Source organism: Aptenodytes patagonicus, chromosome 7 (genome assembly GCF_965638725.1).
Source record: "Aptenodytes patagonicus chromosome 7, bAptPat1.pri.cur, whole genome shotgun sequence".
NCBI classification, from domain to species: Eukaryota; Metazoa; Chordata; class Aves; order Sphenisciformes; family Spheniscidae; genus Aptenodytes; species Aptenodytes patagonicus.
Window position 1 is genome coordinate 32,387,730 of NC_134955.1, and position 25,558 is coordinate 32,413,287.

The 25,558-nt window shown below is 42.3% G+C and overlaps 1 protein-coding gene across 8 annotated transcripts in view; it reads left to right on the top strand.

The window, feature by feature from the left end:
- The window catches only part of DPF3 (double PHD fingers 3), a 166,544-nt gene that overhangs the window by 76,005 nt on the left and 64,981 nt on the right, over positions 1-25,558 (top strand). For all 8 annotated transcript variants that reach the window (XR_012995899.1, XR_012995898.1, XR_012995900.1 and 5 more), the window contains exon 3: positions 1,356-1,463. Coding sequence is in view for 4 of the 8 variants with exons in the window: in XM_076344743.1 (XP_076200858.1) it covers positions 1,356-1,463 (108 nt within the window). In the remaining 4 variants the exon portion in view is untranslated. The remainder of the gene's footprint in view (positions 1-1,355; positions 1,464-25,558) is intronic.

Genomic DNA, 25,558 nt, shown 5'->3' on the forward strand with positions numbered 1-25,558 from the left:
TGGAAAGTGCTGGGGTCTGAACTGGCATTCCCAACAATTGACATATTTCAAACCAGGAGCGTAGGCTTCACTTGCAGAATTTGATTAGCCCATTCTCTTGAGGTGGATAATTTTGTTGTATCTTTTTTTTTCCCCCCCAAGTAACAGGATATTGGTTTTTTCATTATCCTCATTTGGTTCAGTGAGTCAGTTTTGTTCCCAAGCTGGTACACTTTCCTGGCTGCTTCAGAAGGGATGGCTGAGAACTCTTGGGCCATCCTGCTGCCCTTGAGCTGTTCTGCTTTACTGGCATCGCCTTGATGTCGTCCAGCTGTTCACTGTTGGTACAGTTTCAGATATGGTAACATACTCCTGTCCTCTCTTTTATGTGGTCTTACCTGTTTTCTAAGGGCAATGAGTCTGGAATTGCAGTCGTGCCCTGTAGCCCCTTCAAGACTAACAGCAACAGCAGAAGGACAGAAGAGCCAAAGCAGAATTGGTGGATGGAGAGGGCAGGGGAAGCAGGGGAGAGAATGACATTCTTCCAACTTTTCTGTATCTTGCTGGGTATTTCTGTGTGTCATGAGTATCTGGGGCAGTTGAGGATACTTTGAAGCACTTGGCAGTGTGCTTCTGTGCCCCTAGTAGCGATGCATTCACGAAGCCCTGCTGTGTTCTGAATACAAGAAAGCAAAGCATAGCTTGAATGTTGGCTAAAGGGTGTCTGTCAGGAGAGCCAGGGCAGCTCAGAAGCCAGCAATGCCAAATGTGATTCAATGAAGCATGCAGTAATATAAACATTACTGCTGTATCTCCTCCCTCCTTCAGGATGTTGGCATGAGGAGGTAATAACCAGAATGAAGAATCTGTCTTCAAACAAAAGTCCAGAATTTAAGCAAAAATACATCCAGATAGCCAGACCTCATGGATCTTGGTTTGCTCCCACTCGGAAGACACAAATTTCCTGAGCTGCTCTGTGCATCAGGGCCTTATGATTTGCGTGTCAGAACTTCATCTCTTCTCTCCCAAGGGGCCTTCTCTGCCCGTGGAGGAGGCATCACCCCTGTGACCCAGGAGAGTCTGAAATTCTATTTACCCTGAAGAAATCACAAATTATTTATGTGCAGCTCTGGTTTCAGTGAGCTGAGTGAAGTGTATAAGTGAGACCTTGATTCTCTGTAGACCTGATCCCAAGAGGTGCTGAGGAGCCTCAGGAGCACTGGATGCCTTGCGTGCGTAGTTCTGCCTCACGATTTGCAGAATTGAACCCTCCAACAAGGAGATGCTGGAAGGGCAAGAACAAAGATGCTAGAGACAATGCTTGTGGTTTACAAACTGAAATATGATTATGTTTATTTTTTGCTTTTAATCTTCAGGCCTGGCCCCAGGTCAGCTGTACACATATCCAGCACGTTGCTGGCGCAAAAAGAGGCGTTTGCATCCCCCTGAGGATTCCAGGCTGAAGCTGCTGGAAATTAAACCTGGTAAGTATTTGTTTGCCTCTCTCTCTCTCTCCTGTGCTGCAGAGCAGCTGGCATACATGCAAACCTGGCATTTAGACCTTGGACTTTATCTTTGCCCCTCTCCAACCATTTCTCTTTGCATCTGTTACATCTTACTTGATTTGCTGTAACAATAATCACCAAACCCTCTGCACTCAACTCATCCCTTACAGAAATGTGTACAACTTGTATTGAATGCAATGGGAGCTGAATTTACCTTCCATAGGGGTGAATCCTGGCCTCTATTAGCAAATTCATAAGGATGTAAAGGATCAATGTATTACTAATTATTGCCTCAGTGTGTTATTAATACAAAATCTCACTCTGGCATCTGCTGCCTAATCTTTGTGAAAAAGACCGCTGTGTGCGTGGAACAGTACACTGATAAGATTTTTCATAATGGGGCTGGGTACCAAGGGTGTGACCAGATTATAAACAACAAATAATAAAAATTATTGAGCATATGCCACATTTGTATATGTGTGTATGCCTGTATGTGTACTTTAGTCCATTCTTTTTTCATTCTTCTTGTCCTTGGTACTCTTCCCCCACAATTAAACTATGTGACGTGATGAGTCTGGATGCTGAATGAGTGACTGTAAAGCAGATGCGGAGAAGCTACAGCTGTGTCAGGTAGAGCGTAGTGTTGCGCATTCTTCCCTGCAGTTAGTAATAAAGGCTTGCTGTCTTTGGGGTCAGCTATTATGAGAAAGAGGGAACACACGTACTCACAGCTGTATGTGGTTTTTAAGAGGCGAGACACTGCCAATATAAAAAGTACAGGAGAAAACCCCCAAATGTAAATTAAGAATATTTAAAAAGCCTGTTTAACAGAAGAAGGTGTCTGGGAACTGAGCTATGCTCAGCAATACTGATGACTTTGCTTCTATGCAGTAGTTGGTGAAGAGAGAGGAAGGGGCGATAGAGACAGTTCTAAATCCAGTAAAATCAGAGGCAAAATTCATGTTGTTTTGGTAGAAACAGTTTTTGAAGGTTCCCTACCTTCAATACAGGAGATGTCAGCAGGCAGTTCGGCAAGAGGAAGAAATGCCTGTAACCACTCAGCTGGGGTTCAAACCAAGGGCAAAATCTCAGCCAGCAAATAGAACCAGACCTCACAGCAGAGCCGATCAGAAAGAATTGGTGAAATCAGTCAGGTTACTCTGATGGAAATGAGCCTGGACTCTAGGAAGAGGGTGATGTTGGCCCATAGAAATGTCTACCTCAGACTTTGTGATGATGCAAACACTGCTGTGCCTTGGTAATTTAGTAAGGTAAAGCAGTAGTGTAAGAGTTTGACTCTTCTTTGTTTGCATTATGTTTCTTTGCTGTACTCACTGAATGCCAAATTAGTGCATCCTACATGCCACAGGGCATGAAAGGCAATTACCACAAAGTTATCAGATAAAGAGACCTCCGCATGTCTGTCTCTGTGTTGTTTTCCCTACTATAAACATCTCTTCTGCATCTCAGGAGTGCTACTTTTGTTGCATTGCCAGTGGCAGCCAAATAAGGCAAGTTATATTGCTCTTCCATTTAAATCTATTTTCCAACCAATTTCTATCTAGTGATTAACTTCCCTTATCAGTTACACCACAAAATAATTTCACTCCATCTGTGCATATCCAGGATAGACTCACTAGTCAAAAATGGGATTTTTCCCTTCTCTGATTTAAAAGTATAAAACCTATGGAAAACATTGGATCTCCATTTAAAGGTAGCTTTTTGACAGTTTGAGAAAAAGATAATGTAATTTATTTTCAACATGAACAGCAGAAATACCGTACGTTTTGTAGCGGGACACTGTGGTAAAGCCTAATGCTGACCTCTTTATTCCTCAGTTAAACATTAGATGACTGTGTGGGGCGAAGATGTGGCAATTTAAGATCCCTCAAGAAGCACAGAGATGACAACTGTAGGACATCTAAAATAAATTTGGAAGAAATCTAATCTAAATGTTCCATAGTTTCACTCCACCTAGGGCTTGGACATCCTAGCCATGGCTTAGAGCTGTTCTCAGCAGCTAGAGAGTGGTTGTGCTGGGTTAATATGCAAGTAGCCAATTTTTATATATGAGGCTGTTGAATCGGTTATACGTTATATAACATATGCAAGCAATGGAATTCTACAACATCAGATTAGGGCTAAACCTTAGTTTTATTATTTTTTACATTTGTTAACTGTTTAGAAGTACTTCTAGTAAGACTGCCACTGTAACAAACACAGAAGGGGATCTTAGCTCCAAAAGCTGTCAATCCAGCAGTCAATGGGATCAGCATCAGGGCGTGTGAATACTTGCTTGGACTGCATCTGGGCTTTTGGAATGGCTCATTATAGCAATAAGTCATATCCAGAAGTTCAAGACTTCTACATAACTCGGGAGGTACATAGACCTCGGATTTTTGTTTTGGTCAGTAAACCAATTCAACAGCTGGTCAGTAAGTAGAGTCAAACTATTGTCTTGCTAGCAGTCCAATGGGATAATAAATCATTTAGTAATAATATAGTATTTATAGTTACAACCTACTTGTGCAGTGTTGGTACCTTGCAGGTTTAGGTAGTGCATGGCTCAGCTCAGTGAGTGAGAGGTTCATATCTGGTAATACCAAAACCTAATGAAGAAAATAATCATGCTCCAACAGTCTCCTGTTTTTTGTAAAATGCAAGTGCACTAAAAATGTTTTTCTTGGGGTCAGTTGCTGCTTGCTTCTTAATAGAACATGGTGCTTTTATTGTCCTGGTCTGTTGCTTTTATTTGGTTTCAAGTGGAAGTGTTTGGTTTTAAGAATAGTTACAGCCAAAGTTGTAAAGATCAGAACACTGGAATAGGTGTTGCTGATGCAGCCTTTAGATGTTTATTTTCCTCTGCCACTGCACTCAGAGTTATGTGCATGGGTTGCCCTAGTAAAGTTGTTTGATCAAGGGTCTAGCAATGTTCATGTTAATACTATTTCTAAGCATCCTCCATCCCATCCAGTAGCCTATCCAATTGATACGCAGTAGAAATAAAGTATTGCCAAAACTTACTTATGATAACTGCTTCAGTGACAATACACTCAATATTATTACCAGACCTTTAGGAATTACACTAAGTATTCCTGACATTTACTTTCACATGGGCTGGTCTTCATCTTTCAGTGGTACATTCATATCATCAGAACCAAGCATTATGGCTCAAGTGCAGCCAAGTTTTCATCGCTGTAATGCGTATGAGCTGTTACATGAGTCATTATAGTGTAGCAGTCAAGACTCCTATGAACAGTGGTATGGATTTGAAACAAATCCCCAGTCATGGGCAATATATTGACATGTTGCTAATACTGTGATTTTCTAGGTACAGAGTGCTAAAGTTATTAGATGTTGATGCTCTCATAATATTCATGAAACTAGACTTCTGTTCAGCCAAGTATGGGCAAACCTGATTCTCTGCAGAACTGGGCAGTGGTATTTGCATGGCACTTCAGCGTGGAGCAGTGGGAGGGCTGGAAGCAGCTCGTGCTTCCACACTCACTCATCAGCTGGCTGTTCTCCTGCCCAGTAAAGGAGGAAGAGCAGAGCAGAGCCTCTGTGCATGGGAGGTCTGTGAGTCTGGGAACGTGTGAGGGAGAGGGTTGGGCTGGGCTGGGTAGCCTGTTCTTCAGAGGAAAGGGAGAAGAAGGAGAATTTCCAACTTTCCTACCACAACCTTGAACTGCAGGTGCCACGAAGGCAAGCAGGGGTTGCTATTACTGAGGGTTCTGGCCCTCAGTAATATCAGAGCAGCTTGAAAGATGAGGGTTAGAAATGGAAGAGAGATCCCTGATTACACCCAAGGCCTCTTGAAATCTTAATTGCTCCTTGTCCTATATACTTAGTGGTTTTGTGGTACTGGGTGGTATCATGATTCTGTGTTGGGTCAGGTATCAATATTGTGGAAGTGGTATTACCTACAGTAAACCCTGCTGACAGTCAGGTATTACCCAAGCTTTGCAGCTGTGCAGATGAGAACAGATAGGGTGCATATGGCCAAAAACTCTGGTGGAATTTAAATTGGTAGTGTCCTACTTCAGTTTTACAAGATGGCTAAATATAGATACGTACATACATACACACAGAGCTTTCATTTCACGTGCTATGTAAGTGTAAAGACTATGACTGGAAAGCTTTTGTCTCAATTCACTGCTGTCCTTTAGTTTTGGACTGAAAGCCAACAGTGAGGTCTCACAGCGGGCAGCCTTCCCACCCACTTGGAGGGTGTGGAGTAGAGTTTCTGTGTGCTGCTATTCTGGTGAGAATGAGCTGGTGTCCCGTGCTAGCGTCTGTCCTGTTACTTATCTCTGGGCAGTCTAGTGTTCAGCTGAACCACAGAAATGGCTTTTTTTTTTACCAGCTGTTGAAGAGGTAGAAGTAAACAGAAGTATTTTTCATTTGCTATGATGAACCATGGTAGAATTGTTTGAAGCAAGTACTCATAACAGATTTTTAGATGCCACTTAAACAATGTGTGATCTGTTTTTAATCTGACATGTAGGATATACCTATGTGAGTGTGCTTGTGGATGAATGAACAGAATCCTTACAGGTAAGCTATTATCTCTTTCAACCATCTCAATTTACCTTGTAGAGACTGTGTCTGATTGTACAAGGTACTGTGTTTCTCCTGGGAAGCGATGAGTGCCCCCAACTCTTGTGGTAGATGCTCAGCATGTCTGTGGAGGTCAGCGCCGTTTAGGACGGGGCACTTCACCAAGATAAAGATAAGGTGAAATTAAAAAGCAAAGGACAGAATTAGCATTAGTATCACTTATATGATAGCATCTAGAGACTCAAGGAGCCTGTTAGACCACCATCCTGGGGACTGTTGTGAAGGCTTGTTATACTCTCTGCTATAGTGGTATACTATAGCAGATCTTACAGTCCGAATATACAAAATACAGTAAAGGCAGTACTTTGATTCCAAAATGGAGAAATGAGTGACAAAGATAATAAACTACTTGTATGAAGGTTTAACCGGAGGTTTGTGGTAGAGCTGGAAATTGAACCCGAGAACACAGAAAGAGCTCAGTTCTCCTGAGTTCCATATTCTTTTTTCTTTCCCTGGTTGCTATGTCTAGTGTCACCCAAAGATATTAGAGCCTAAAAATAATTCAAAACACTAATTTCACAAGAATTTCCTTTTATCATTTTTCTCAGATAGGCCAATTAATATTGGCCAGTTTCACTTTTGATTTCAACAATTTCTACACAATCACATGTTGGTTCTTGTTCAGTACTACAAGACAGCAGTGTTGTTTCGCTATGAACACTGTAAGGAAAGGCACATTTTTTTCTTAACAAAAAGTTTTACTCCTATTTAACATATATGGAAACTTCTCTGTGATTAAAGGCGAGGTTCCTGTTATATTATAAAACCTGCCTATGGCTCCTCTTTAAGATCCATTAAGACTGTCTTAGGATCAAAACTGGCAGAATAATTCTGGTGCCAAATAAGAGTACTTCTGTATAATTCAGATGAATTGGATACCATATTCCTGAAGGGGGCTATAATATCAATGTATCAATTGTTCAGACTTCTGACAGGTTTCCGCAGATGTGAATTTACCGAAGATACTTTTGTGTAGAGCTGATTTTAGTTTTTTTAATTGTTCATGGTTTTTATAAACATGTGCTGTCATGAAACCTAAATCTGGGGCCAATATGACATGACAGCCAGCAGACAGGAGCAACTTTTGTTCTCTGATGACTTGGTCTAGATTCCTCATGTAAGATGGAGTTTAATAGCCTGTTATCAACTTCTGTGACTTTTGCTGTCTTCCCTCCAAAATCTTGAAATTAAAATGTTTTTTAAAATCTGCTTTTTATTCAAGTACTTCGGCATTCTTAAGTACTTTGGCTTTTAAAATAACTCTCCTCATTTTTTATAATATATTCTTTAGTACTTTAAAATATCACTGATTTTAGGATGGGTTTTTAAATTTTTTTTTTCTTTTCACATGCCTGATTCCACTTGCCAGGTGTTTAGTTGTGGTAGGATTGGAAATGGGCTCTGCATATGTCTGCTGCTGTACTCGGGCATCTGCACAAGCCGCTGGGGCTGCGAGGCCAGCAGAGGGAGCAGTGAATAGTGTGTTTTTTGCAAGGGCAGGGCCTGACTCTGGTTTGCATAAACTGAAGTAAGTCAGGAGTTACCTCTGCAGAAATGAATGGAGCTCTGTGGGTGTAAAACTAGGGTGGGAGAGGGATTGAGCCTACTCCATGAGTCAACTTTTTAACAGATTTTCTTCTGTGGCAGGCATAGCCTATTTTTAAATTATTATTTGTTAGGAACAGGATTTGATTTTGGTAGGTGGTGCCAAAGCAACAGTCCTGCAGTGTATTTAGGCCAAGTGTTAGGCAAATATTAGGTCAAATGTCAAATAACTCAACATCACAGAGTGTGGAAGATGATGAGCTTCATATTTGAAGAAGCTGCATGACCCATGTCAAAGAATTTTACTGAGCGATTCCACATGGATCCTGTAGTTTCTGGTTGATCTAGAGCAGATCTCATTTTCACCCATTCACATCAATCTTTATTTTTGGCACCTCATGTAGAAGAAAACAAAAAAATACTTAACTCTTTGTGACAAGGAGGGTGCATAATTTTCAGTTCTCATTTGATCTGTTACAGTGCACATCTGCATGCTGGCCATGCTGAATCCTGAGGTTGGTCTACCGTGTACCTTTATCTGTCACATTTCTGTAGCACTTTGGAATAAAATGAAGCTTTATATTGTGAATCCAAATCTGGGAGCAGGAATGCTGGAAGGTGTTGGTTTTTTGGTTTGGATTTTTTTTTTTAGCGCTAGATTGGAAATTTCAATGTGTAGGAAAAAGGAAACATTCATCATGGCTGTAGGAGTCCCTAAACACTTGATCTGTTTTTTTCCTATCATTTCTTTAGCAAATTGGGAACCTCTCATGCGAATGGGGGAAAAATTAATTTTTTACCAGCTCTAGCTTTTATTTATACCAAAATAGATACTGCTTTCTGCTGGGCCTTCTCTTTTGGGCTTCTTATCCAGCAAAGAACCTAAGTATTGGCCTAAATTTAAGTAGGTGTTTACTCATCAGCTAAGCCTGCAGCTTACAGATGAATCCATTAATGCTACTGAATCAAAACAGTAGGTTCCAATTCTCCACTAATCTTGCCTTCAGATTGTTCACAGCAGGACATGGCACCCCAGGCAAGAGCTGCTGCTCTGTGGCACTTACACATCCAGCTATGACTTGGGTTAGAAAAAGTGACTTTCTGTCACCAAGAGAAAACTCCTCAGCGTGGGACCTCCTTGTGAATCAGCTTCCTCCTTTTACACGTGTATTTAACCAGACGCTATTCCATCTCATCCACCACCTTTAAATTCTTCCTACAATGGGGACCTTTGCTGGTCCAAATCTCTGGCCAGATAAAGTTTGCTTTCCTTTTCTTACGTGGCACTAAGAATGCCAGAGAACCTGTCCCGTTCTGCATGTATTCACTGACGCTGAATCATGATGTAGAAGTCCTGCAGTGAAATATCTTTGTCCCATTGCCAGTCTGCAGTAGAGGTGCCAACTTCTGCATTTAATGTCCTGCTCCACTATCACATACTTGCATCGCCTGTACCCTGTACAGGACTACACAGCAGCAGGGACAATGGAGTATCTCTTTTTCTCTCAGCTTCTCAGTGTGTAAAATGGAGGTGCTAAAACATTGATCTAATTTGTCTATCTCAGAGAAGTGCCTAACAGATAGTTAATAAATCTTTTTAGAGAGTTTGGGAGGGGTAGGGGAGACATTTTTATTTAAGGGAATGTATGAATAAGGTGTGCCACTTGCCAAGCCTTTAAAGTGCCAGTATGAAATGTTTTGACCATCAGCATGAAGGCTTGCAAAACTGGTATGAAAGTGTACCAGCTCTGGTGCAAAACCTGGGCTTATGTGTACCAGGATGGTGATGAAAAACAAGTTATTTCTTACACACCCATATATACAAATAAAGAGACTCACCATAGGTGAATTGTTGAGCCAGTTTTCGCAAAGCTGGCTGTGCAGTGTAAGTGTTAGAAAGATACCTCAAGTTTTGCACAGTGTAACTCTTCTTGCTTCTTTTTGGGCGTAGGTGAGCTGGCCTTCTGTATGTCATGGCAGCCGGGGCTGTGATAACTTCTCCTTCAAATCATGCACTGTTCTTGCTGGGTACTCTTACATGTGAGAAGCTGCAAATTCTTAGACTAATTCAGTGCAGTAGGTTCAAGGATGTGAGTGAATATGTATTTTCCCCCAAATGGGATTTCATGATTTTGCAGGTATGGAATTAAAACACAATCATTTCTAGAAAAGCAAATAATATTCTATAAATAGTGCAGTCAAGAAAACAAAAACATTGTTTCTGCTGCTTAACTCTGCAGTCATGCTGCTAGAATTTACAGGATTAACTTTGTGTAAATAGTTTCTCTTTCATTTGTGGGATCTGGAACAGGTCACTACAAGTATTTTAGATGCACAGTTTTACCAGTGCTTGTATGAATCACCTGGGATTACTCCCAGTTCTTGTGTGGCTGAGCCAGTTTGCATAATTAGGAGAAAGCTGCATGAAGAAGCCACCAGGCTTTGGAACCTCTCCGGGTTTTGATCAAAAGCCTGTTGAAGCCAGATCCCTCTGGCTCTAGTCATCAGGCTAAGGCAGAAGTAGCAACTGAACAAGGTAAGGCAATTTTGGAAACTGTTAAATCTTTATCTGTCTGAGTTCTCCGGGTCTCATCCCTGAGAATGGGAAAGTAGGCTGCATGTGCAGTGACCCACAGATACGAGGCTGTTGTCATTTCAGAAGCAGTGCAGCCACTTAGAGGTGATTTTTCCACTGGTGTGTAGTCTCAGCTGTATTTAGTATATTTGTGAAAATGGAGTTATGGTGACTTGGGAGCCAGGCCGTTTCAAAAAATTATTTGGTCACTACAAGTAGGCCATTAAATTGAAGGAATGGGTTGTGCTAATGAACTCCTCAGAGCCTCTACAGTGTGACTGCAGGTCATCTCTTGGGGCTCGATCTGCAGGACGTGAGGAAAGCTTGGAGGGCTCAGGCAGCTGAGATGGCATCGGCTTGAAATACCTGGGCTGCTTGAGAGGGAGCATACTTGTGGTGCCGCCACCCTTTCTGCGTTATCCAGCCCATTGTTTCACTTTTTTGCTTTTCTTGGCTACTGTGTGTTTGACCTACATCTGGCTGCTAGGACGCGTCTTTGGGAAGAGGTTTTTCAGCATGTGCCTCTTAAGCTGCCAAGACCTGACTGTGAATGCCATGTCTCTAGGAGACATATTATTCCTACTGGAGAGGTAAAATGCTGTGGGATTTATCCCCTTACTATGAAGTTAACATCGATGTTTGTAAGTAACCATCAGGATGACTTATTTCTGAAATAAACAGATTTAACCTTAAAAAGCGGAGAGTGCAGGTGAGCTGAGGATGAGATTCTCTTCTTAGGGAAAAGGTGGCTTTGAAAGAGTGTTTCAGTGCTCCCCGAGTAGGTGTGGAGGGCCTAGGAGCAGGTTGCCCAAGCAGTTCCCTCAAGGCTTGTCAGGAGGAAAGGGTATGGGAACCCATGGGGAAGTGCCAGGGGGTGGTACCTGGGGAAATACTGGAACCCAGCAGATTCGTTTCCCCCAAGGCACAAATCATCAGCTCTCCAGCAAAGGGGAGGGGCGGCTGGGAAGCCGTCTGCCCTGTAGGAGTATTGCAGCTAGAGCTGAACCTGAACAGCTTTGCTGGCAAACCTCCTGGCACTTTTCTTAGTATAGCTGGTACCGATGCCCGAAAAAGAATAAGCTGCATTGGCAAAAGGCTTTTTGCAAAGCAAAAGAATAGTTTAGATGCAAGTACTGGACACAAGATCCTAGGAAATGGGTATCTATCTTTTATCTAATTCGCTGCATCTATTTTGTATGTTCATGTGAGTAGTCCTGGGAGTTCTCTGGTAATCGCATGAAAAAAGGTTTATAGGATCAAGTCCCCAGAGCTTAGTCTTGTAAGATGCCAAGCTGTCTAACCCCAGACAAGGAAAGCACCTGAGCTTGGGCTTTAAGAACATGAATGATCTTTTTGTAATTAATGGGACTTGTCACATGCTTAAAATTAAATCCACATGTAAAGTACCGGGTTGGACCAGACTTGCAGGTTTGGTACTCAGCATCCTGCAAGATAGAGCCCAATAAAGTCACTGGGCTACTAGATCAATTGTATAGTAACACCTGTGCACTATTTTATAGAAGAAAATGTTAACAAAAAATAGCAAAGAGATTATGGAATATCATTACATTCAAAATATGATTTTTAAAAAGCTTTTATTCAATTTTATTGTTCTCCTGACACATAGCAAATGAAATTGTTTTGTAGTCTGAAATATAAAATTTATAGCAGGTGATATTTTTCTGGTGCATAATATAAAGGAATGAGCAATAAATGTTAATATAAAGTCCAGTTTGAAATCTTACAAGCCAAACTTTACAGATTTGCTGAGAGTAGAATGGAGAGTGTGATAGCTTCCCCTCCCACATCCCTGCACCTCCCACCACCATCCTGGGGGAAGTCTTCAGTCTGTCATTCCCATTCTCTGGAGTATCTTGTACCTGAGAGATGTATGTATGTTTTTACTAGATTACAATTCATTTCAATATTCCCTGCATTTTGCACTTAATTGCTTAATAGTTTATTACAGGTATTTTATGCTTCAGGATTCTGACACCATTGGTGTTTGCCATGGCATCCATTCCCAATAATGGACTTCTTGGGGGAAGGAGGGCCCATGCAATGTACGTTTGGAGGGGAATTAAGAATGGAATAGAAGGATATGGCTTTTCTGTGCAATGTCTTCCAGACCAGAGATCTCACTTAGGTTGCGCTTGGAGCATGGCTCCCCTTAAACAAACAAGATAATTTAGGGCCAGGACCTTAGCTGTTGTAGGTAGGTACAATTCCATTAAAGAATACAGCGAGCAGCAATTTCCCTCAGCTAAAGCTATGGTTCTTGATGTAGGAGAAAGGATGGAAACTTTACTCCTCTTGATGGAAATGATCCACTGCTGAATGCATGTGATTGCCCTCGGGAAGTATGGGGTTGGTCTTAGGAACACATATGGTCATGATTAATATCCTATGCATGTCCTACAGAGCTGTAGTGAAAATCCTTTTGTTGTTGGCCTAAAATAAACAGCATTGCATGATGGGAATAAAAGACAAATTTTCAAAGCTGGCTCAGACAGTTAAAGTGCTAAAACTACATTTAAACACTTTGAGCAAGTGACTCATTTCTTTGTGTTTTTGAGAGATGCTGAATGCTTTTATCTTCTCATGATTTCCTTGGTGCAATGTCTGTGAATGACACAGTTACAGGTATGTGCTACTCTGACAAACTGAGGTTCATAGTTACAGGAATTTCTGGAGTGATGCTGTATTTGTAAATGATGCTATGGGTACATCTGCCATGTAATGCTCATTGCCTAAGTGAGGTAGCAGCACGGCAGGAGAACTGGAAACACAGAGGCTGTATTTGTGAGCAATGCTATAGACCAGGACAGTATCAGCAAACAAAGACACTATTAACTAAATAGAAAGGAGTCAGGATTAAGTGCTTTGTGCCTCTGAAGCTGCTATACCAGGGTTGGCACTATAAATATACTTACAGTATATTCTTCCAGGGAGCTTTCTGTTAATATCTGAATGGACAAAATAAAAAAAAATTAACCTCTCTGCTAAAGATGATGCCCCAAGTACATCTGAACTCTCAGCAAGTGCTACAGATGGAACCAGAGTGCATCCAACTTTTTTGTTTTGCCTTTCAATCCTGAATCTTAATTAGTTCCCTACTGCTTTAGTACATGCACAACATTTTAATAGTCATAAGGACTTACTCTAATCCACATTGCCATTTCCACAATTCACTCTTTCATACCAGTAGCAATTCTCCCCCCCCATTTAGGAATAGCGTAAAGAAAACTAAATAGCCAGGCGTGTAGCTGTAGATTGATGAGGTTGTCACACCATTCTCTTCACCGTTTTCTTCCGACCTGCACTGTGCTCTAATAGATGGATGATTGCTGGGGGAGGGAGAGAGTTAGCAAATCCCACAGCCAGATGTTCAGGGATGGACAGAGCAACCTTCTCAAGGAACCCAGAGGAGTATAACTGTGTCCTTCTGAGGGAGAAGGACACTCAGGTGCCTCCAGCTGCCCGTGTTTATCTCTCTTTTCAAAAGGAGCACGAATGGGCTCAGCATGGCTGCAAGGATGGATGTTTCTCAGTGCATCGGGGGAAATGACCAGTCATCCGTCTCTTCACTGTGGAGTCTGCCTGCAGCCATCAATCTTGTAGCCCAGCACGGCAGCTCCTTTGGCTTAGTTTGGCTCAACGTTAGATGAACAAAGGGAAATGAAAGCTGAGCAGGGGGAAAGGACAGAAGAGCAACTGTTCTCTATTTCACTTTGTTTTCCCCTTGCATGGCTATCTCTCCCTCTTCCCCATTATCATCTATTTTCACTGTGTTTTGTAAGTTGCGGAAAGGGCCCAGAATGTATATTTTCAGGATCTAGGAGTTTACAGCATTTCTCTGTTAGCAGAGAGAGGAAAGGACAGAAATATTGAAAAGGCATAATTCAAGGCCCAGAGCTTCCATTTTTCAGACTTTTCTCTGGCAGTTTTCAGAACAAGCCTGCCATAGTTTAGCTGCAGTAGGCAAAGAGAAGGAATATAATAGCTTTCCTCCATCTTGCTGTTTTTCCCCCTTGTTCTTCCAGATTCCTTCCTCAATGCCACTTTAGTGTTTTCAGGTGTGTACTTCATCTCTCCATTCCTGTTCTATTCAAAAAGCAATCAACAGAGCCACATGATGGGGTTTTCTGGAGAAAGGTATGTACTGATGTCCAGAGCTGTGATGGCAGCTCCTGTCAGCAATCGCAAGCTCGCTTGAGTCAAGCCTGCTTGATGCAACAGCACTGGGGCTGCACAGGCTTTGCACAAGCTGCCGGAGTTCATCCAGCACCTGGGTTTCTACTGTGAAACTGGAGGTCATGCCAGTATCTTCGTTGCAGTTGGTATGCAGCCCATCAGAATAAAAAACATTCAGATATGTCTGCTTGTACACTTAGTACTGAATTGACTGATTTCAGCACTGAACTCAGATGGGCCAGTTTTGCCTGAAATATTCAGATTTGATGTACGTTGAGCCTGGCTGGAAGGAAAAGAGGTGTGTGAATTCACTATCTGCTGGACTCCCACAGCTAGGGTCTGCTTTTTTCCATGGTGAGCTGTAATGTGGTTGCTTATTCTGTTTTCCCCTAAAATTCTTGCCTCTGGATATCACAGCAGAACATGTTTGGCTTATTTTGTAGAAGGCTTATTTAGAGATAGCATTGTTCCCCGTAGCACTGCCCCACTGTGGTGTTTGATTGACGTATTTAAAAAATGCGTGATTGCATTTACTTTTTAATTTTCCTGGTTGACCTCAGTGATCTAAGCATCAGGTCTGAAAGAGCCAGGCTCCCCTGCAGAACTGTGGTAGGAGATTTCTCTCTCTCACTTTTACCATAGGCAAGGAACTGAGATCTCCTAGGCATACACAAAGCTTATTAGGAGATTCAAGGCCCAACTAAGCACTGAGATGGAGCAAGGGAACTCTGTAAAAGCAGATATTGGACACAGAGATGTGTCTGAGGAATCTTTACCTGCTTTCAACCCAAATGTGCCATCTGGAGTGAATAGACTTATGCCAAGATGGGGAAAATTTATACCGTCATGGGTTTAAAGGGCTCCTTTGCAGTTTCTGCTGAGTTTTTTTGTGTGGGTTTTTTTTTTACCCTAAACCTAAAGCATAAACCCTCAAGGAAAACAGTTGTTTAGTGAAAACCAGTTTCTCCTCCCCCACACCTTTTGTGCACAGGCTTTACAAGTGGGCACAAGACCTTTCTGAGTGGGGATATTCAGGGAATTCTTTCGCATTTTCTTTACAAAATAGATAGCATCCTTTTTCAGCCTGTGCATTTAATTGTTCCCCTTTTGAATGAATGGTCATATTTTCTGCTGCTACCCATTTTGCCTCCCTGCGAATTTTGAAAAAGACAAATCTTGTTCATGTTGTCATGAGACAGCCTACCCCAGATGGCACATCAGTGTCTCGGGATGCCCTCTGGCTGGCCTGTTGGCAGGCATTCCCGTGGCTTTGAAGGTCACCTTGTTTACACCTTGCCTTTTTCCCCCTCCCTATTCAGAGTCTTGCTGAGCCTGCAGGCTGGGCTTCACCATCTGCATTTTCTCTGGTGCCATTAATCTTCCTGTTTACCATTCTGTTATTAATTCTAGAGTTCACCTTTTTGTCTAAACGCTTTATAGGCCTCTTGGAATTTCTTGCCTTTTTGTGGCAAGAGATCTGAGCATCTCAGTAGATGATTTGCTTTGTTCTTTCCCATTTCTGAAAGGATACCTACTAGCATCTCATGCCATTTTTCTATTACAAGCCTTCCTTCTTATAACATTTTTCAATTATATAGCTTCATCTGACAGATGCATCTTACCGTATGAGTAAATATTATCCTCATTCCCTGGAATTTGTGAATTGGCCGCTGAAATCTGGTATCTGTGGAAATAGTCTTGCTTTTTCAGTGTTTTTCTTGGCTGGAAAAAAATGTGTTTAAACCTGGCTTTGCAAGAACCTGTAAGAACACCTTGCATTTTTGGTGCATTTTATTTGAATGCCTGAATGCCTATGAATATTAAACAAGCCCTACCAAACCCCAGAGGATAGATGAAGACTATCTCCATTTGACAGATGATGGAAAAGCAGAGGGTACCTTTGTTAGAGTTTGGCCCACGATCACATGGTGAGACAGCAGCGATGCCAAGGGCTGTGTCGAGGATGATTGTTCCCTATCCCATCCTAAAATCATTGCCACTTTGCTGTGGCTTTTCTGTTCTTCAGTGGTTTATGCAGGTTTGGTATTTACTGAGCCAGGGATGCTAAACAAGCTCTGCTTGGCGTGGCTGACTTCTTCAGACACCGTGCCATGCGAATGTGACTCTCCTGCTCCCAGACCTGCCTGGGTTGCAGAGCACTGTCTTCCCGCAAGTGGAAGCTTTGCAGACAGATGCAGGATCAGGACCGGGACACCTGTAATCTGGCCGAGCGGTGCTAATAAGCCCTGCTGCATCCTTGCTGGTGCCTTTAGAGCTGACTGGGTGTCTCTGCCGGCTCCCCAGTGCTTTGAGTTTTAGAAGGACCTCATTAATGGAGTTGCCGCATCATGTGGGCATGTAGAGCCAGCCAGAGCTGAGCACTGCACTCAAGCAAATAACCCCCCTCAGTCCAGAGCATGAGAAAGCGTAGAGCAGGCTCCCAAGAATCATTGCAAGACTCAGATTGGCTTTGGCAGGTTTATCAGCCCTGGCTTAGTGCCGGCTCTGCTAGGCCCGGACTGAATTAATTGGGATGCTTGTGCACTGCAGTTGAGAGATAACTGCATTACAGAGATTTATCTGTTACTAAAGGTATCCCCTCCACTGTCCTCGATAAGGAAGAGGAGAAACTGTGCGGAATCTCACAGAATTTGCAGCAAGGTTACAGCATGGCTGGTTTTACGCATGGTTTATGTATGAGTTTGCATTCAGTATGAGTGGTTTTATTCAGTGCTGTCACATATGGAAATAGTACGGTTGATTGCAGTGGAGGTCCACTCCCTGTTACCATTTGCAGAGTGTGCAGTGTGGGGGTGACTGGCCCAGCTGTGTGGTGGGGGGGTGACTGGTGTTTGCTGATAGCTGTCCTGTTACAGGACAATAATCAGATTCTGTTTTTTCTGATGGGTCAAAAAGCCCATCCATCTGTGTGAGTGTATCTATATGACCACTTGCAGATAGGTAGGCCAAGTTACTCTCTTATTCTGAACAGGCCAGAAGCCCTGTTAGGGTGATGCGAAGCCCAAAGGAATAGACTTTGTACTCAGGAATTTTCTCTGAATTGTAGCAGTTACCCAGCCTCTGTCCCTCGATATTGGCTAGTGTTGCCTGATGCTGCGAAAGTCCTGGTACAGCGTGAGCCCAGCTAGAAGGCAAATGCAAGAGTGACCAGAACACGATAAGTGCTAGAATAATGTTATTGAATGGAGCTATTCCTTTATGATTTGAGCCCTGAGGGTAGTTACCTGATCCAGCATTTAGCCTGATATTGCAATTTGGCAGTCTTTGAGAAGCAGGTACAGTATATTATATGTGACAATGCTTTATATCTGTGCTGAGAAATAAATCTGTAAAGAACTTCCAAGAGACAACCGACAGGAGGGCTGTTTTTTTTTATTGAGAGATTTTATAGAGGCATTCTAGTCTGCCAAAGAAATACAGCTGCTTGTAAAGTCCACATTTTGATGATGGGTTAAACTAAACAATGCTTAACCTTATGTTTGAGGGCCTCTGCTATTTTCTGCAGCCTTATTTCTCCCTCCTGTTGTGTTGTAGCCTCCTGGGACATATTTTAGCTAGGGGCTGATAGAAGCTTTCCATTGGATCCTGGTCTTAAAATTCAAAGTTGTCCTCTGATTTTTCTGCAGTTTACACTCAGGCTGAAGAGTGAAAGTATACAGTCCCCCCATATCAGAGCTTCCTCTGCGTTCTTCCATCTCTTCACTTTCTTCCCCTGCCCCCTGCTCCCCCCAACCTTACCATGAGACTACCAGCTTTGCAGGAAGAGGTGCTAGGGAGACATTTGGATTTTCCAGTCTCCCAGTGCTCCCTAGAGCAAACGTCAGTAGTGCCTAAAATTTGCAACAAGTGTTTACTAAGATTCATTTTGGAGCTTTATAGGATCCCATGGCTCCAGCCTGAATAGGAGTTTTCACTTAATGGCAGGTAGTCCTCCGAACTATTCTTTCCACACAAAATGATTTGTTTCTGAGGAAGCAAATACTCTCTTGTTTTCAAGTGGTCTTGCTTCTAAAACTGATTTATCATTCTCTTTGACTGGATTCTTGTTCTCACCATGGCCCTGTTTACCGTGAGAGTGCAATAATATACATGAGGTTTGAGGGTGGAATTGGTGGGGGAGACAAAGAGTTACTGGAGTAGCCTTACAGTCTCCAGTACAGCCATGACTTTATTGCGTCTGGCTTGGATTAAAAATAAAGTTAATTTGATGTTTACTAGTCTCTAGGGGCATTTGTTTGGCTTTACAGACTCATTGTGAGTGTCTATGTTATCAGTAGTCTAGTCTCAGGGGAGGCCCAGGGCTGGGCTGGCAGGAGGTCCTGTGGGCCAGGGTTGGAGAGGATTGTAAGTGTAGAACTGGCACTGACAAGTTTGCTACAGATGGGTGCTGAATTGCAGTAGTATTGGGAGAACAGGCTGGGATAGCAGGGACCATGGAAGGTCAGGATTAAAGCATAACAGCAATAACGTGAGCATCTTCCCCTGGGATAGCAGGAGACGGTGCAGTGACAGAAGGGTTTTGAAGCTCCAGATCTGCAGGAGAAGTGAAGATCCGTGCTGCGCTGTGCTGGCAGAGGCATGCTTATGACAAAAGCTTGCAGAGCCCTGCCTTTAGTATACCTGGTTCTGGTCACTGCTGTGAACGCACCCATTCCAAGGACAGTAACAAATCACTGTACTGGCCATGAACATAACAAGCAAGCAAGCAAACAAGCTAAGGAGAGTCTGGTTGTGCGCGCACAGAAAAGCTACAAAATCCAGCTATTCACGTAGGGCATTGTCTCCTCTTTCTTTCTTAAGGGATTCCATCCCCCCTGCCCCCACCCTTTGCACTCTAACGCTATATTTGTGCCTTGGAGATGTGGAGATGAGCGTATGATGGATGGATGGATGCTGCTTGTCTGGGTTTTTCACCACCGTTTCCCCTGGGGCACTCTGTCTGCTGGCAGAGAGCACCATCCCAAAAGATGGTATCTTTTGCAAACTCGACAGCTAACAGACAGCTTCTCTCTCTGCATATTTCCCCAAAGAAGAGCAGCCTTAATCTGGTTTTTATATGGCATATTTCATTATAATCTTTTTGACTTCCCATGTTCCCAATACGCCATCATAAATAAAACGCTGGGGGTGGGAACAGCAGAGATGCTGAGGCTTCACACTCTTGTGACACTGATAGATTCATTTTAAACTGTCATGGGATTTAATTGCTTGCTGAGCCACTGCACTGCACTTTCAGACACATCCTGCCACATCCTCTTAATGAGCTTAGTGGCTGCATTCGCTCAGCAGTAGTTCTGTTTGCTGTGAATTAGGTGGCTTTTTAGACCACCTATATGATTTTAAAGAGGTAGTGGTTGTTAAGGTAATATCCTTGGATTTATCCATCTTAAACAGCACTTCATGGACTCTTAATATATAGTTTCCTCTGGCACTTTTTGTGTTCCAAAAAAACAGCACCAAGAAACAAAAACGCAAGAATTTGTGTGCAAAGTCAGTGTTTGTCTAAGAGGGTTTTTGGAAGCCGGATTGCTTTGGTTTGCATAGTAGCTGTCTCTGGCGTGATGGATCATGCTGGAACTCACCCAATAAGTATCTCTGTTCCCAATTAGAACTGGAAATGGAGCTGCTTACGAGTGCACAGAGATGATGGCTTGGGTGGCAGCTGCTACTGTGGAGATGGAAATGATCCATTGTAAAACAAATACATTGCACTGTATAGAAAAAGGGATGGTTGTTTTTAATTTATGTTTCAAAGAGACACAGAAAAGTTGCTTAGCTCCCAATGCATTGTAAACCAAATGTAGCATATTTAAGGAGAGGAATTTGCAGCTATTTTGGTGAATCAGAAGTTGAAAAAGCCCACCATTTTGTAGGATTTGTGAAAATGTGCTTTTTGGAGGCAGTAGTTCAATAGAAAACAGATATAGGAATGACGCTGGCATGGGTGCTCGTTCAGATTCTACCACCGCAGTCTGAGGACCTTGATAAATAGAGAGGTTGCTGCACTGAGCTGGTAAGCAGAAATAACCACGTTAATTTAATCACTATGAAAGGGACTCTGCCAAGTTAAGAAACATAAATTTTAATTATATGCACACACACATATTTGAATTATAATATATGCACAATATTTACCTGTGACACCAATAATACTGTGGGTTATTAAAACAGGAAGAATTCTTACGTAACTTTTTATTTTTCATTGATGATTTTTGTTGATTTGACACTTCCATTTTGTATGGTTCTGACTATTTCATGAATCTTCTACACTAACCAGGTGCTATTGCATTTGCAATACTAATCAAAAGGAAATTTATCTACAAACCTTCTTAAAATTTTTATATAAAAGAGTAAGCTTTTAGTTATAGTGCTTTTACTAGTAGTTATTACTTGTAATAAAGGTTATGTTCTCTGAAATTGCAATGTCTGAAGAAGAGCTTGTGATACAAACTAGGAGCTACAATAGAAAGAATTTAGAACAATTAGTGGGTAGCAAATGTTATTACCTATATTTAAAAAGGATTTGGATGTGATTCAAGGATTTAAAGACTCATAAATTCTACATGAACATTTGAGAAATTGATTGAAACAGTAATTAGGTATAAGCAGTAAAACACCTGGGAAATTATGATATAGGAGGTTCTAACTGACTTTTTTTTTTAAACCAAGGAAAAGCACATCTCACTACTTTCTTAAAATTCTTTACATGATATGTAACGCACTAATAGATAAGGGGGATGGTAATTTACTTAGACTTTCTGAAGACCTTTGGTATGTAATAGACCTCCAAAGAGAAACAAGGCATTGTCTTGGATCAAAACTTTTAGAACAAAAGATGAAACAAAGAACAAAATGAAAGAAAGAACCTTCATTATAGAAAAAGGTTAACGGCTGGTGCATTGAGGTTTGGTGTTTGGTCCAGTGTTGTGTAATATAGTAATGAACGAGCTGGAGAGAGCGAGTACCTTGTAAACTACAAAAATTTGCACATAGTACAAAGTTATTTAGAGCCATCGTGGCCAGGGAGGTCTGTGCGGGCCTCCTTGGGGAGATCTGAATGTGCTTGGTGAATGGGCGGCAGGATGAATGTTTTAATTTGTCACCTGTGTGTTGAAAGTATTACTTATGGGAAGTTCTTGTCCCTGTTACAAGGTTCCTAATTCTGCTTAGTATGCAGCTTGGACACTGCAGGACACTGCCTGAGGGGTAACATAAAGATATTGTAATGCATTTGTTTAAATGGAGGATGTGGCTTCATCTGAAAATATCAGGTGCAGTATTGGTCCATCTTGGGAAGATTATTGAAGAATAAGAGGAAGTTCAGAGAAGTCTGACGGGACAAAGCCATATGGGAAGCTTCCCACAGCAGAGTAATAGAAAAGATTGTGACTCTTTATCCTCAAAAGGAGAGGAATAAAAAGAAATTACAAAAGAGTTCAGTCAGGAACTTCTATTTTCCCCGTCTCATAGCAAGAACAAGGGGGTAAGCAATAAAGTGAAGCACTCCTTCTTTCAAACCATAGTTTAACTGTTGAACTCACTCAGGTGGGAAAACATCGAGGGCAAAAGTATATCAAAATTCAGAAAGGGCTGAGCTATTCTGTGCATTTCCAGAAGAGCCAGATTTAGGATAACTGGAAGTGATACTGCATTTATCCCTCAGGACTGACCTGTTAGAGATCAGGATGAAATGTAGTATTAGGGTAGATTATTTTTGCATTTGTCTCCTGACAGACACTCATACCTTCTTCTGGAGCATCTGATGTGACTGCATAGCATAGCACAACAAATATCAAAGCAAACAGAGGCAAGTGTGGGGCCACGGCTTAATTTCTCAAGCCTAGAAGACTCTGTCTGGCCTTGTTTGAAGCTTCTGGCATTGGCTGGTGCCTTCATAAGCAGGACAGTGGGTGGAACGGACCCCGCTTTGCTTCTGTACAGCAGTTCCCGTGGTCTGGGGGAAGCCTTGATCTTTCACATGAAAACTACATTTCAGGCATTGAGCTGGCTTCTCAGTTTTCTTTAGGGTACAGGCATAAGAGAAAAATATACTCTTCTAGCTTTTGTGGGAAAATCCTGGAGAGTAAATACGAAAGAGAAAATTAGGGATTTAGTGAAATGAATTTAATGATCCCTAGTAGTGTTTAACTATTTCTCTAAGTTAACTGAACCATCATTTAGATTTTTGGAGACTTTTGTCTCTGAGAATTCAAGAAGTGGTTTGGAACGTAATATCCTGTCTTCATTACTGTATCCTTACAGATTAGCCATCTTCCAGGAAGGACTGAATTAATTACAAAGATTGAATTCATTACTAAGAGGTTGTCTTTGGACCTTTGTAGGTTTTTATGCTGTAATATTTACATTCCAGTAAGATAGTGTCTGCCATTTCCCACTTTCTAGAGCTACTTAGGAATGAAAATGGACTCCTAGAAGCTACCAGTGGAGAAGAAAATGAAGGAGTTGAATAGCAGCAAGCTTAGTGGGCAGATGGGAGGCAGCTGCCCTGAGTTTCTTTTTGCCGGGTTTCCTGCTTGCTAACTTAACTTCTTGGTGACTCAATCTCCCCATCAGTAAACTGGGAATAAAAGTATTACCTCACACCACCTTGTCAGTGGAATGTTAAATTTAATAAGTAAAAAATGCTCTGAGAGTTTTGGATGAAAAGTCTCCTGGAGTGTTGCTGGTGGGAAGTAGCAGCACCACGCAAAACAAACATGCCACTTAAAGGCAGCTACTGGTTTTTGACCTTAAAGCCTACCTTTCCCTCTGACTTAATGTTCAATATCTCTGGAACAAACAGGAAGTACGTGCTGGTTTTGGCTGGGGTAGAGTTAATTTTCTTCATAGAAGCTAGTATGAGGCTATGTTTTGGATTTGTGCTGGAAACAGTGTTGATAACACAGGGATGTGTTAGTTACTGCTGAGCAGTGCTTACACAGAGTCAAGGCCTTTTCTGCCTCTCACACCACCCCACCAGCGAGCAGGCTGGGGGTGCACAAGAAGTTGGGAGGGGACACAGCCGGGACAGCTGACCCCAACTGACCAAAGGGATATTCCACACCATATGATGTCATGCTCAGCATATAAAGCTGGGGGAAAAAGAAGGAAGGGGGGGACGTTTGGAGTGATGGCATTTGTCTTCCCAAGTAACTGTTATGCGTGATGGAGCCCTGCTTTCCTGGGGATGACTGAACACCTGCCTGCCGATGGGAAGTAGTGAATGAATTCCTTGTTTTGCTTTGCTTGCGTGTGTGGCTTTTGCTTTACCTATTAAACTGTCTTTACCTCAACCCACGAGTTTTCTCACTTTTACCCTTCTGATTCTCTCCTGCATCCTGCTGGGGGGGGGCTGAGCAAGTGGCTGTGTGGTGCTTAGTTGCTGGCTGGGGTTAAACCATGATAAAGTAGTTTTACTTTCATATACGTTTTACTTATCCCTCACCACTTCCTTGCTCATTCCCTTTTTCTAATGCATTCGTTTTCTGAGTGTATCGGTATCCAGAGACAGGCATAGCTTGTCACAGTGAAGACATGTTTGTTTCCGATGCCCTTGAGCTTGCTTGAAGCTTCTTCTCTTGCTGAATGTATGATGACCCCTTGGGTTTTGCAGTCCCACAAGGTTCTAAATACAAAGCAAATGCCCTTTTGCACCTAAGCACAGGACTTTGAAACCAAGCCAAGCCCACAGCCAGAGATGATTATGGAGGTTTCTTAGTGACTTTAGATTCAAGTATTGGGATTTGCACATAAATCAAATCTAAAATCCCTTCTTTCTATTGAAATGTCTGGATTTAGCATCCAGAGGGAGGTACTAGAAGTTCATACAGGGAAATTCAATCTGTATGATTCTCTGTTGACTTCTCTGTCTTTTTTTATAGCTCAAGTAAGGGAGAAGTTGGGGAAGGTGGCATAATGGGTGTGCGTGCAGAGCTTAATGCCAAAAACAGAGGCCTGACTGAATAGACCTCCTTGTGATGAGAAGGGGGATCAATTCACTGTTGACCCCATCCCATTGTGTGGGTTGTCCTGGGAGTTTCCTTTGAAAATCCCAGTGGTTTGGGTTTTCTGCATGGTTTGTAGTCAGCCTTTCCCTCCATGAATAGAATAGCTTTTGCTGGAATTTTTGCTGGATTTTCTGTGGTTATTGGCTGAGCAATGCTCTCTCACTTCAGAAGACTTGAGCAAGCGTGTTGTGGAAGCACTGGTCAGGGACCCTGAATCATTTGCTGGCTTAGAGTTTTTCATATACAGAACAAACATATTCCTAGGACGCAATTGCCCCCGAGAAACAGATTATACTTTACTGTCCCAGGTGGAAGTGTTCATTCATTATTTGGATTGCAGGAGTGATTTGGGGCTTTATAAACACATGAATTTCTGCCCTACAACTCATGGTGATAGAAAGGCAGGGAGCTTCAGGCAGACTGGGGAACACAACACAGTCCTAAAAGATGAGAAGTGGACAGAGCTATGAACTAAGGACACCAGATGCTGATTGTGAGTGTCGGTCCTGTATATTATTACTTTATAAATCTGTTGGCCTAGAGGAAGGAATTCATTTTAGAAGGGAGGGAGTACTTGAGAAATCCACACCTTGGCATTGTCAGGTAAAGAGATGTTCAGGATGTCTCCCTGCTGTAGGGTTGCTCTGAATGAACCCCTGCACGAGTGGGTTAGGGGCCAGGATCTGCAAGGAAAAGGAATTTTTCCCTAGGTGTATTTTAACATCTTGCTAAAATGAACATGCTCTATTTGCCTGTCTGCTGCACAGCCTCATAATCTAGTGGCAGCATTCAGAAGGGGAAGGTTCTGCTCCTTCTCTTGTATGGTAAGTTGCATCAAACTTCCTCATAAACCTGCGCTGTCTCTTGGAGTACCGTGCCCCAGGCCTGCCCCCGAGTCAGCCTTTGGCTCCTCCTGCAGTGGCTGGGGGTCATCCTGTTTTATGGGCTGGATTCTGCACTCATAGCTGTGCTGACTGGTGTTTCTTTATTGGTGTAGGCCCATTTAAAACAAACTGAAGATTTTATCTAGTCAATATTAAATGAAAATTCAAGGCACATCCCTTTGTTTTTTCAGTTTAAGTTCTCAGCATTGTCCCCACACACTAGCTTTC